General features: G+C 43.1%; 1 protein-coding gene across 1 annotated transcript; it reads left to right on the plus strand.

The window, feature by feature from the left end:
- Nucleotides 1-181: 181 nt before the first annotated feature.
- KNSTRN (kinetochore localized astrin (SPAG5) binding protein) lies at nucleotides 182-13,392 on the plus strand (the record flags this gene model as incomplete). Its single annotated transcript, XM_081049202.1, has 11 exons — nucleotides 182-269; nucleotides 3,769-3,797; nucleotides 4,421-4,512; nucleotides 4,739-4,833; nucleotides 7,625-7,757; nucleotides 8,550-8,597; nucleotides 9,462-9,567; nucleotides 9,787-9,880; nucleotides 10,892-10,953; nucleotides 11,734-11,808; nucleotides 12,534-13,392. 11 exons carry the CDS (start codon nucleotides 182-184, stop codon nucleotides 12,663-12,665), a joined length of 954 nt encoding a protein of 317 aa, XP_080905328.1. The 3' UTR covers nucleotides 12,666-13,392.
- Nucleotides 13,393-13,739: the final 347 nt, after the last annotated feature.

Consider the following 13,739-nt stretch of genomic DNA (forward strand, 5'->3'; position numbering starts at 1 on the left):
TATCTGATGCCCTCCACCTTCCACACCCCCACTTTCAGTAGACAGCTCATTCTTCATAAAGAAAACTGGAGGTATCAGATAGAAATGTCCTCACCTTCAAGGCCTCAAGTCCCCAACTTACCTCCCTCTGCACCAGCCTGCTTCTCTCCCCATCCCTTCTGTTACAACAAAGGAAGCACTAATGGCTCCATCAATGGCTTCACACACTGCACCAGAGGCCTTCAAACTAAGGCTTGCATTCCCACAGCAACATGAAGGTTTTCCAAAAGGTAGGTAGACACAGACCGTTTTTCAGGGAATCGATTTCCAGAGCTTCCTTCATAAGTTCCTTCTCCTCTTATTGATCAGCCTAAGAAGGAGCCTTAGGTCAGCCAGTTCTGCTTGATCTCCACTTTCCCAACTGACTCCCTCCTTCATTTTGAATCCTACTCTGGCACATTGCTCTGCAGTATAAAAAAACAAAAGGACTACTTGAGAATACTCTGCTTGAAGAAGTCCTTGAGAGAGCAAAGCCTAGAGAGTTGCTTTGAAAAATTTTGAAGGGGGCAGCCCTGTAGCTCAGTTCTGTGCCTTCTCCATTTAATTTGAATTCTTTATTTTAATTGAAAAACAAAATTAAAAAAAAAATTTTTAATAAAACAAAATCTTACGTTTTCTGATGGAAAGTCAATCTGATTTGGCTGATGGGTTTGACACAGAGGACTGGCTTTGCAAATAGGATATATGGTGGACATTTTCCAGAAATGGAATCTTTTAAATCTGAAGCTTCATGGTTCGAACAAAAATATTTTTAAAGTACATATACAACTTCCCCTTCCAGCCAAGATCGAGTAGCAGGGACCAGATTTACCCTCCTTTCTAAAACAACCCACCAAAGAGAACAGTTTTCACAACTCTGGACATAAGACAACAAAGGACAGTGATCCCGATGGATAAGAAACAAATGAGGTGACCCTATGATTGCCTGGCTTACTGCTTGAGAGAGTTTCCAGGATATATTGCAGGGAGGGAGAACCCAGGCAGGGCCAGGCAGACTTCCTGAGCTGAGGAGATAGCTCAGAGTTTGGGGCAAACAAGGTAGCTAGAGTGCTCAGGACAGAATACTGGAGAAGAGAAAGGTGCGCAAAGAGAGAGCGAGAGAGACAATTCTGGAGATCTACAAAGGGCTTCCCTCAAGTATTCATCAGAACACTGCTCATCGTACAAGTGTGAGGAAACTATTTAAGACCAAGGAAACAGAACCATCAAAATGATTAGAGGGAACTGTAGCCACTAGTCACACAGGGCTGGAACATTACCTATTCCCATTAGCCAGACTGGAAAACCTCATAATTTATGGAGCATTGGTTAGAGTTCTCAGAATGGTCTTGCCTCAGTAGTGAGGACTCATTAGCCCTAGTTTAAACACTGTTCATTCCCACCTAACAAATCTTAAAAGCAAGACCCGACAGAATCAAACTGTTTCTAAGTAATGTAACTGCATCCCAGAACAAACCTCCAAAATATCTACAGGAACACAAAACCAGCACTCAAAAATGTAAAATTCACAATGTTTGAGGCCTAGTAAAATTACCAGTTATGCAAAGAAGCAGGAAAATATGACCCAGAGCGAGGAGGAAAATCAATTGGCACCAACTGAGAACTGATACCTGTATGAGTCACCTGACAAGGACATCCAAACGATTATTATAACTATATTCCATATGTTCAAATAGCTAAGTAGAAACTTGGAAGATATTTTTTCAATACCCAGATTGAACTTGTAGAGATGAAAACTAAAATGTCTGAGATGAAAAATCAATGGATGAAATTAAAAACAGTTTAGACTGCAGAAAAAAGATTGGTGAACTTGAAGACATAGCAATAGAAATTATCCAGAATGAAATACCAAAAGAAAAAATAATTTTAGAAATAAATAAAGAGCATACATAATATATAATATTGTGTTTCCCTGAAAATAAGACCTACCTGGACAATCAGCTCTAATGCATCTTTTGGAGCAAAAATTAATATAAACCTGGTCAATATAATATAATATAATATATCCAGTCTTATATTAATTTTTGCTCCAAAAGATGCATTAGAGCTGATTGTCCAGCTAGGTCTTATTTTCAGGGAAACACGGTAGGTAGAAAGTGTGTCCTTTACAAATATTTAAAATTATGAAAATATTTAGGCATTAACTACAAATGGGTGAGAAGGTACATTGGTTTTTTTGTTTGTTCGTTTTATTGTTTGTGGGAGTACATGAACAAAAGAATTTGAAGATGCTGCTGTAGATGCCAACTTCCTTTCCTCTTTCTCTATGGCTTTGCTCCTTTGATCATCCCTTCTGTCCTCTGAAGTAACCTTTTCTTCCTCTCAGCTGACTCATTCCCTTTGGCACATGTATCAACTAGGATCTGCATCTTCGAGATTCCCCCCAACCCACCTCCAGTTGCTGCCCAATTGCTCTACTCCATTCACAAACTCTCTATACTTGCCATCTCTGCTTCCTCATCTCTCATGTACTCTTCAACCTGTTCCAACATGGCTTTCACTCAAATCTCTCCACCAGAATTTCTCTTCCTATACAATGACTTATTTGTTGCTAAATTAAAGGATCCTTTTGATTTCCCATCTTGCTTGCCCTTTCAGTTATTTTCAATAGTTTACCACTGCCTCTTTCAATAGTTCCTCACTTCTTCCTTCTTAGCTACTAAGATACCACCATTTATTTGTTTTCTTCTCACCTCTCTGGCACCTCTTTATCAGGTTTTTTGGCTGGCACCTTCTTATTGTAACTTCTAAATGCTGCTGTCCCTGTCGTTGGCCCTAAGTCTCTCTGTACACTTTTTCCGTTGGTGATCTCATTCAATATCACGGATTTAAATGCATCCATATACACGTGACTCCCAAGAGTGTATCTCCAATCTAGACTCTCCTCTGGGCTCAAAGCTTGTATTTCCAACTGCCTGCTTGACAGTTTAAACACTTGAATGTCTCAGAGGCATTTCAAATGTACCATGATCAAAACTAAACTCTCAATCCTCCCCAACACAAAATAGTGAGCATCCATACAATTATTCAAGCCTGGGAGTAATCCTTAAGATCGCCTTATCTCTTATCCCTCCTCCTCCCCCCCACTTCCAATCTAGCACCGAGTCCTGAGATTCACCTACAAAAGCCAAGTCTTAAATGTGTCTGCTTCTCTCCATTTTCACTAAACCACCACCATCATGGCCAAGCCACCATCATCTCTCGCTTGAAGGATGACCCTCCCAGTGGTCTCCCTAGTTCCACTCGTTTCCTTCAATCCATTCTCCCCAGAAGTGGCCAAAATGAGCTTTTAAAAATATAACTTGAGTAATACTCTCCTGCTGTAATACTATAATGGCTTCCCATGACTCTTAAGATAAAATCTCATTTCTTTACCTGTGTCCTACAAAGGCTGCCATTCTTCCAGCTTTATCTGTACCACTCTCCTTTCATCTTTCAGTCCCTCCTAGGAGAAAAACCCATTCCTGCCTTAGAACTTTGCATTTCTTGCCCCTCTCCCATTGGTCATCTGTTTAACTCCCACTCATCCTCTGTTAATCTAACGTTACTCAGATGTCTTCCCTGACTCCCCAATTTAAACTAGGTCTCCCTGCTTTTCTCCCTAATAGTACATTGTATTTTTCCTTCATAGTTGTACTAGTTGGTAAATATATATTTATTTGGTGTTTGTTCAGTTTTATTGAGATATAATTGACAAGTTCGTGTGATTATTTGTTTACTGTTTTCTAGATTGTAAACCCCAGGACGGTAGAGCCAAGGTCGGTCTTGATATTTGCTACACCACCCCAATCGGCGCACTTACAATAGTGGTCTGGCACATGGCAGAAACTCAATAAATATTTGTTGACTGAAATGAATGAGTGAATTAAGTGCTTGAGAACTCTGCCCTGATCGCTAGGAGTAGCGTTGAATTTCCGCTTAAAATCTGGATAAGTGCTATAAAAGTTAGGACTACGAGCAGGTCCCCCAGATATTTCAGCCCACAGATCCTCTTCAAACCTGTAATGTGTAGTTTGCGCCCACCCAACTACCCTTTGCTTTTGGCAATCAGGCATCACATAATATTCCTGACAATCACAAACCAAACAAAGGATTGTGACATGGACTCTTAACGTGACTGCGTTTGCGTCCCAAGCCCGGTGGCTCATAGCTCCGTTCAGGCGGGCAAAGTGCACCACTCCCCTCCCGCGCCCAGAGCCGGGGGCTCCAACACCCACCGCCCGGAAGCTCAAGCTCGCGCCTCAGCTCCGACCTTCCGTACAGCATGGCAGCTCCCGAAGGCGTAGCTCTCTCTAGTGTCTGACGTACAACATGGCCACCTGCAGGGCGCTCACGGCCGCCCCTCCCACCCGATCACCGGAAGTTTCCATTTGAAACCCAGGCGGCAGACTCAGCCACCAGTACGGCAGTTGCGTTGGAGCATCTTTTGAATCAGAGCGACGAGAGCTGCGGGCAGGAGGAGCAGACACCTGGGTTCGGTTCTCCCGGGGCGGGGGACTGGGCTCATGTGTGGGGCGGACGGGATGGGTTGTAAATAGAGGAATTTTTCTCTCCCGACTCCTCCCCCGAGCCGGAGCCGGCTGGGTCACTCTTCTGGCCTTTCACCAGCGGGGGTGGGGGTGGGGGGTTGGGGAGAGGAGATGAGGGCTGGCGGGGGGAGAAGGGGCCGACCCACCACGGGATAACCTTCGCCTTCCAGCGCCCAGCCCTGCCGCCTCGTTACGATGACCAGCGTGGCTAAGACAGGGTGCGCCCTGCAGCCTCCCTCTGTGCTGAGCGGCGGCCCACCCGCAGGTGGGTGCCCATGCCGCTCCTCGGGGGTCTGGAGGATCAAATCGGTGGCCGTGAGTCGGTGGCGCGGGCAGGTGGGAGGGCGTTCTATCGGCTCTGACAACCTGCTAACTCCCCCAGAATCGGGCTGTCCAGGTTTATGATGACAGGTAGGGGAAGGGCCATGCTGTAGGGTTTTAGACCTGCCCTGCAACCCGTGCTCCCTCAAACCTAACCGTGCTACGTTCACCAATTAGATGCAAGCTGCTGATTGCTCTACGATATTCCCATTAAGCTAGGAATCCCTTTTCAGTTACCCGTTTTATTTCCAGACTTGGGCTATCTGGAGGGATTGGTTTGGTTGTCAGGAGGAGAAAGGAGAGAAATTTGAGAAGCAAGATACATGGGGGAAGAAGCAGGGTTTCCCGCCGTATCTCGTTCACATTTGTATCAGCACAGTGTCTCTCATATAGCACATTCTCAATAAACATTTGTTGAGTGAAGTGAGGGAGAGGGGTCAGGCCTAGCTAGAGCATTTGAGAAACGGGAGAAGAGACACGATTAGAACTTTTTTATTGCTTTGCATCTTGCTTTATGTTACTTGACTTGTGGTTGAAAGTCATTGCCTATGGTCTGCAGGTGTCCAGCTGCCTAATCTAGAGATTATATAGCACAGAATAAGCTTCAAACATCAGAACCTGTTGTGGGAGAATTTGAAGCATCTGTTTAAGAGCCTTTCCCAGTGACTACATGCAGCTAGTTGACCAGCAGTAGCAAGATTGATCTGTGAAATAAATAGGCTTTTCTCTGAAGGTTTAAACGGTTATCCTGCTTGTCTTATGTTACCGCAGAACACCTGAATAGTAATCTTGGCATCAACAGGGCCTAGCAGTGGGTGGGGGAACTGGAGCCACGTGTCCTCACTGCCTTTCCCTTAGAGGGCAGTGCCCATCCATCAGTGGGGAGTGACTGGCTCTCCCCAGCCAGGTTGAAAGTTTTCCTCTTTGCTTTCTATGCCTGTCCCAGCTTCATGATCATAAGTAACCTCACTGGTTTAACATTTTCAGGCTGTCTCCCAGGTTTTTTGTTTTGATTTTGGGCATGGGTTTGTTTGTTTTTTATTATATTTATTGAGGTAACATCGGTTAATAACATTATATAAATTTCAGGTGTACTACTTAATAATATGACATCCGTATATGCTATTGTGTGCTTAACACCCAAAGTCTAGTCTCCTTCTGTCACCATATATTTGACCCCCTTCACCCTCTTCGTCCTCCCCCTCCCTCTCTGGTAACTACAATTCTGTTGGCTGGATCTATGAGTTTTTTTGTTTGTTCGTTTGTTGCTTTTTGTTTTATATCCCTCATATGAATGAAATCTTATGGTTCTTGTCCTTTTCCATTTGATTTATTTCACTTAGCATAATACTCTCAAGATCCATCTATATTGTCACAAATGGCAATATTTCATCTTTTTAATGGCTGAATAGTACTCGATTTGTTCCACATGTTGTTTATCCAGTCATCAGTTGAAGGACACTTAGGTTTTTTTCCATGTCTTATCTACTATGAATTGTGCTGCAATGAACATAGGGATACATATATCTTTATGAATAAGTGTTTTCACATTTTTCAGGTAGGTACCCAGAAGAGTGATTGCTTAGTTGTATGGTAGCTCTATTCATAATTTTCTGAGGAAACTCCTTACTGTTTTCCATAGTAGCTGCACCAATTTACATTCCCACCAGCAATGTACAAGGGTTCCCTTTTCTCCACATCCTCTTCAACACTTCTTATTTCTTGTCTTATTAATTATAGCCATCCTAACAGGTATGAGGTAGCATATGGTTTTGATTTGCATTTCCCTTATAACTAGTGATGTTGAGCATCTTTTCATATATCTGTTGGCCATGAAACTGTAAAGAGTTCGATTTATTCAACAAGCAGGTATCGAACCCCTGTTAGTATGCCAGATACTCTCAAGCACTGGGGACACAAAGACATATTTTAGAGTAGTTAGGGAGACAGTCTGATCAAAACAACTATGCAATAGGTAAAAGAAACTCACAGCAGTTTGAGCGTGGCCTTAGGAGAGCTTAGCAAGATGGTTCGATTCCAATGGTGTCTGATGAAGGATTCAGCTGTATTTTGTCCTGCTTACTGCCACACTGCCCCTCATTTAGCTCTTTGCTTGTATCAACCTCCACTTTCTAACCTTTTTTTTGGGGGGGAACAGGACTTTATTGGGGAACAGTGTGTACTTCCAGGACTTTTTCCAAGTTAAGTTGTTGTCCTTTCAGTCTTAGTTGTAGAGGATGCTATTCAGCTTCAAGTTGTTGTCCTTTTAGTCTTAGTTGTGGAGGGCGCAGCTCAGCTCCAGGTCCAGTTGCCATTGTTAGTTGCAGGGGACGCAACCCACAATCCTTTGCGGGAGTCGAACCAGCACGCTTCCTCCAACTAAGCTATCTGGCACTGGCCCATGTGGGAATAGAACCAGCAGCCTTAGGCTTTAGGAGCACAGAGCTCCAACCGCCTGAGCCACCGGGCCGACCCTCAATCTTCACTTTCACATTTATACCCCGTGGCCATTTGGTTTTGGCTACACATAAACACACTGCACTGTCACATTGAAAGAATTTTGGTTTCTGTCCCCAGTTAGTGTAGAAGTCTTATTCTTCGAAATTAATTTTCACAAACTGAGTTGGCCAGAATGACATACAGGTTTCTAACTTAGAATGGAGCTCTCTTTGTTATAGAGTTGCAGGTGTTAGGTCACAGCGCTTGAGGTTTCACCCCCCTGTTTTCCTTTGCAGACACACAAACTCGAGCCACCTCTAAGAGCCTGTTACCTGTTAAGTCCAAAGAAGTCGATGTTTCCAGACATCTTCATTCAGGAAGTTCAGAGAATGACGTTACAAAAATCATCAAACCAAGACGAGAGACTGGGTGAGTCAGATCGTTGGTATCCAGTTAGAACATCTTGCTAGTAATTGCTCAATACCAAGAATTTAGCAAATCGGCTCTTTTGAGAGCACAAGGCACCTGAGCGATTGACCTGTAGCCAGTGACCCAGAGCAGTGCAGCATTGCAGAGCTGATTGTCCGGACCCTCTGTGTTGCTCATCTGAAGAGGCACAGCAAGGGTTATGATAAGAGGTAGTCTTGCCTTTCTCACCACTGGCTCTGCGTGTATAAATGGCATTACTGTGGTCAAACACCAGCCCTAAGTGGGTATCATGGCAGGTGGGGGCTAGTTGTTAGCCTATGTTGCTGTTCTGAGCACCGTCCAGCCCAGTGTGTATGTATGTCCCTCTACGCAATGCTCGGTCTTGCATTGTGACGTTGACATGGATAGTCACAACAACCACATGAGCAGGTTGAGGTGGTCAGGAAGGGAGCCCTTTCCCTATTAATAAGCCTTTTTCAATAGTCTGGGCTGAAACAAAAGTGCATGGGTCCTCAGCTTCTCAAGCTTGTGCTATCACATTTGCAATGTATATAATCTCTAGTTCTCTTCTCAGAAAACCAGGCTCTTTGTTCTGCCTTTTTCACAACACACATAACGACATACGACGATTCTCTGATTCCTTTGTTATTGTTTTTTAATTGAGGTATAATTGATATATAACATTAGAGTTTCAAGTGTACATGATAATGATTCGATATTTGTGTATATTACAAAATGATCACCACACTAAGTCAAATGAACATCCTGATCTCTTTGTCTTTGCTTCCCTAGGCAGGTGAAAGCTGCAGAAACTACCGGCAAAAGGAACGTCAAAAAGAGGTGAACATCAGGGTAAATGAAATCTGGCCACCATTTTAGGGTAGTGGCTCTCAATCCTGGTTGTACATCAGAATCACTCATGTTTTATGTGTTAGAGTCTGGCTGCCGCCCCAGAGATCTGAATGGAATTTTCAGGGGTGAGACACAGACAGCCTGGTTTGAGAAACACTATGAGGGCAAGATCAGTGATGTTACTGTGTTCATTGCTAGGTAAGAGCTTTTCGGGCTCCATGCCAGGACCACTGCTGATTGGAAATCAAAGCCAGCTATGACCCATCAATGTAGTATGAAGCTTTCGGGAGAGGAGGGGCTGTGTGTGGTTAGTGATTCTGAAATGGTGTTTCTTTCTGATGGTGGTGCTGGTGCTGGTGAAGGTGAAATCCTGGAGAGGGACCCATCTTTCTCTGAGGCTAGCTTGGACATTTTGTGGTCCTGAAGACACAAATAACATAAGCTGAAAAGTCAGTAGAAATCAGTTCTAATTCCAAACCTGGGCATGTTTTACAAGTTCTGAAAACAAAATACTATTAAGAAAGACTCTGAGAATTTTGAAAAGAAGGTTTAATATTGATGGTGATAGTGGCCATTATTTATTAAATGTTTATTATGTGTCAGTAACTGTGCTAAGAATTGTACTAAGAATTGTGCTAAGAACTCTCCCTTATCCTTCACAATAATATTATGAAATGTGGGTATGATCCTAATTCTAAAAAAGAGGAAACAGCCTCAGAGAGGTTATGCAACTCACTGAAGGTCATATGTCACTATGTAATGAATCCAGGATTTGAACCCCTGTTTGTGAGACTCCATAGCTCATCCTCTTAACCCCTCCCCCTCTTCATCTAAGTATATATATCATTACAGTTACAAACCAGTGAGTAAGCAGAAATCAGAGGAAGAGCTCAAGAATAAGAACCAGCTCTTAGAGGCTGTCAACAAGCAGTTGCACCAGAAGTTGACTGAAACTCAGGTAAGAGACCCTCTGCGCTTGTGCCATCAATTGCACTGGGCGATACATGTGGAATCCGAGGGACAACCCGTCAGATGGAAGCAAGCTTGTAATGCCCAGGTGCCCAAGTGCAGGAAGTGAAGGTGCCAGGCTTGTACTATGGCTGTCCAAGAGCAAGGGCAGTAAAGACCACGCAGAGGAGTGGGACAGGCCTGATCTGTCTACGTGGCACCCCAATAGGAAGAACTGAAGGACCTGACCCAGAAGGTGGAGCTGCTGGAGAAATTTCAGGACAACTGTTTGGCAATTTTGGAGAGCAAGGGCCTTAAACCAGGTAAGAAGTAGCACGCAACAGCCTTCAAAGGGATCTGTGCATGTGCCCCCTCCTGGGATGATTCTGGACCAAGCGTCAGGAGTCCAGCATGGCAGCAGCTGGCCCAGTCAGTGAATGGATTGCCTGGCAAAGCCCTAAAGATTTGGGGGAGCTCCTCTTTGTTCTTTTGTGATACGGACTATGCCTGACCAACAGCATTTCAGATAGTTGGGGAGAGAGGATATTGCTTTCTTATCTGAACACTTTATTCATTTGGTGCAAATTAGACTAGAAATATTTTATTTCTTTCAAGGGAGATAGCATACAGGTAACTGTCCCTGGTAGGAAGAGAAAGAGTTGATACTGTTTCAAGGGCTCCTAAACCTGGCTAATCGGCCGAATCACAGTGGTTAAAATGTGATTCCTGTTCTGACCCAGTCCCTTTGCAGAGTCTGTAGCAAAGAGGAGAACACAAGAAGAAATTGCCCGAAGCCTGTAAGAGGGTCTCATCCTGACTCGAGGAGCCTGAGAATGCCCAGGGGAGGGAGCCAGGCTGCTTTGAATTAAGGAATACTGACTTTGAAAGCTACTGGTTAACCTGTGCATTTTAGGATATATTCTTTATAGTCTCCATATATGTTTTGTATGATTTTAATTTGCTTATGCCTATGCACTACTTTTACCCAAAGTAATAATGATTTTCAAGGCCTGAAAAGCTTTTAAAAATAGCTCTGTGTTTATAAACAAAAAAGTCCAACCTATACATCTCCTTTGGACAAATTTTTTGCTGAGCTTTGGAGAAAGCAGAATGAATTTTTGGCCATCTCCAAACCTAGAGAGGAGGGAAGTAAAATATAGCTCTGGAGGGCAGGCATGGGTGACCCTGTCAAGGGGAAAACTCAGAGGTGAGAGGGAGCATCTGCCTGGAGAAGTTCCTCTCCTGATAACTCCTGTGGTTGTCCTACAGGGATTTTATTTTCTTTTGTATAAGTACAGTTCCTTAAGCAAGGCTGACTTTGTTGTCTCCATCAGTTTTAGGCAGTGAGACCCTGGCATCACAGCAAGAATCCACCACGGATCACACGGACTCTATGGTGAGGGCACAGGTGTGAGTGAGCGAGGGCCCAGGTACCGTGGGGTTCTACAACTCTAAGAAGGTCTCTGCCATATGCTCAGCAAACCCCGAAAAGCAGCCTTTAGTTATCTAGGACAGTGAAACAGAGCGGTGGATGTGTACTTAAAATATTATAGCATATTTTACTTGGCAGATGACTTTGTGCTTACAAATATAAGTGAGTCTGAGTTGAAAACATGCTACTTTAAAACACATAATAGGATGGGCCCGTATAGAGAGCTTTCTGGTTTCTCTATTCTACACTTTACCAAGTTTCTCTTCTTATTCCTTTGCTGAGAACTATGGGATGTAAAGGTCCAGCCTGAATTCAATTTGGCTTCTCTTTGGTTCCTTCCCTAAGGTAGGGAGGTAATTGTTTGGGATTAAAGTCTTTGAGCTTCTATGATCTCTTCTCTAGGAAGATCAATTGTCATCTTAGAATCATAGAATATTAGATATGGAAGCCTTCCTCAGCTCTCGCAGGCTATTCGTCACCCGTTCAATGGCTACTACGTCTTGTTCATATTGCCTGTGTAGCAGAGCTCATGGAAGCAGGGTAATCTGTCTGTCCTGTGCACTGACTTCCTCCAGGGTGCCCAATAGAGAGCCTGGCACATGTGTGGACGCTCAGCAAATGATGGAACGGAAGGGATGTTAGCAATCATCTAATTCAATTCTCCTTTCATACAAAGAGATTAGTTTACATGAAGAAAATGTTCACATTTCAATAAAGATTTATTACATTGTACTTTCCTTTTAGTTGCTGTTAGAAACTTTGCAAGATGAGCTGAAGCTTTTTAACGAAACAGCCAAAAAGCAGATGGAGGAGTTACAGGTGAGAGGCAGATATCACCGTGCGGCAAGATTACCATTTCCCACCACAGTAGATGGATCTATGAGGGCTCTTTCTTATTTATCTACTTATTTATTTTCAATAAACTATTTTATAATTTCAGATTTATAGAAAACTTGCAAAGATAATAGAGAATTCAATTCCCCTGATATTAACATCTTGCATTATCATGGCACATTAGTCAAAACTAAGAAACCAACATTGATGCGTTACTGTTCACTGTTCCAAAACTTCATTTGATTTCACCTTTTTTTTCCAACTAATTTTATTCTCTTCTAAAGACTCTTAGAAATGTTCACATCTGCAGAGCATTGAAGCAGAGTGCAACATACTAGGTTGCTCCCAGTTAAGAGTGGACACCTGGGTGAAATCCATGCTGGGGAAACTTGATACCACAAGGAAACCTATAATAGGAAACCCAGCTCCTTGCATCTGGACTGCTTTGGATTGCTTGGATGAATTACACTGAATCCTAGCGGATTTATTGCTCTGGTTTAGATAGAAAAGTCTGTAGTAGAAAGGGAGAGTTCCTAAAACCAGCACAGATAAACAAATCTAAGTTAGAAAATACAATGTCAGTGTTCCTGTGGGCTTCCTCAATGGAAGAGAAGCATTATGTTCTGACATGGTATTGTCTTTCCTCTGAGTCAAAGTTTTGTGGGTTTTTTTGCTTGTTTGTTTTTCTTTTTGAATGTCTTTCCATGCAGGCCTTAAAAGTAAAGTTGAAGATGAAAGAAGAAGAGAGGGCCCGGTTCCTGGAACAGCAGACCTTATGTAATGGTCAAGTAAATGATTTTACAACAGCTCTTCAGGAAATGGAGCAACTATTAGAAATGTGATAAAAAGCAGTGGCTACATGGCTCCCTCTTGGGGATAAGCTCTCAGAGGAAGCCACTAAAGACATCGGCTTTTGGCCATGATCTTCTAAGACTCACCATCCCCAGAATGGAAACAGTTTCTGCAGTAGGATTAAGGATAGTTTGTGCTGAAATGACAGTTTTTCCTTTAAGCAAGTGTTCCCAACTTCCAGATGGGCCAGCTCTTCTGAACCTCACGTGTAAATAATTGAGGTCTACAAGAGGGGGTCCTGGAAGCTTGGATCAACTACTAGGCAACAAAGGAGCACACTGTTAGAATCAAGAGACTAAACCAGCCACAGCCAGAGGATCCAAAAGGTCCCATTCACATGTGCGGGAAGAAGCCCTTAATTGTACAGTGGAGCACAGGTGCTCCACAGGAGACATTAAGAAGCCATGCTGTCCTCTTCTGACTTGGAGCACATTCTGTCCCATCCTGATTGGGCTCTATACCTCATTGTAAATTTATGAACTTGCAGTTACTTGAAATGGCTTAATAAATGGGCTGAAGGAATAGATCGCAATAACACCTACCTGAAACAGTACACCTTGGAGCTTTTAATCTAAATCACTTCTGTGAGTTTTTTTTAATATAAAGGATTACTTTTAAAATAAATATTTCTGTAACTATTTGGATTGTAACATTGAGAAATGAAAATAGACTTTTAACCTAAATATATTCACTGAAAACTATTGAACTAATCTAGGCAACAAGTTTATGACTGATTTAATCCAGAATATTTTTTCCTTGCACTCCTGCCTACCCGTCTTCCAGGAGCATTAGCTAGTCTTCTGAGGCTATTTCCTGTTAGTAGCCGTGGGTGTCAGCCTCTGAAGGTTTGTGTCACTGTGTAGCTGCCCGTGTTCTCCCTGTACTCCTAAGCATGGTCATATACCTGCTATTTGCTTTATACTGGCCCCGTGGATCCTTAATCAACTAAAGCGCATGGCATGCTGCCCCCCGGTTTACCAAAGGCTCAGCCATGTTTCATTGCGTAATCAAACGAGGCAAGCTTTGGCTTTGGCCAGCTCCCATTTTTTCTGCACCTTCCAATG

Source organism: Rhinolophus hipposideros (assembly GCF_964194185.1).
Source record: "Rhinolophus hipposideros genome assembly, chromosome: 5".
NCBI lineage: Eukaryota > Metazoa > Chordata > Mammalia > Chiroptera > Rhinolophidae > Rhinolophus > Rhinolophus hipposideros.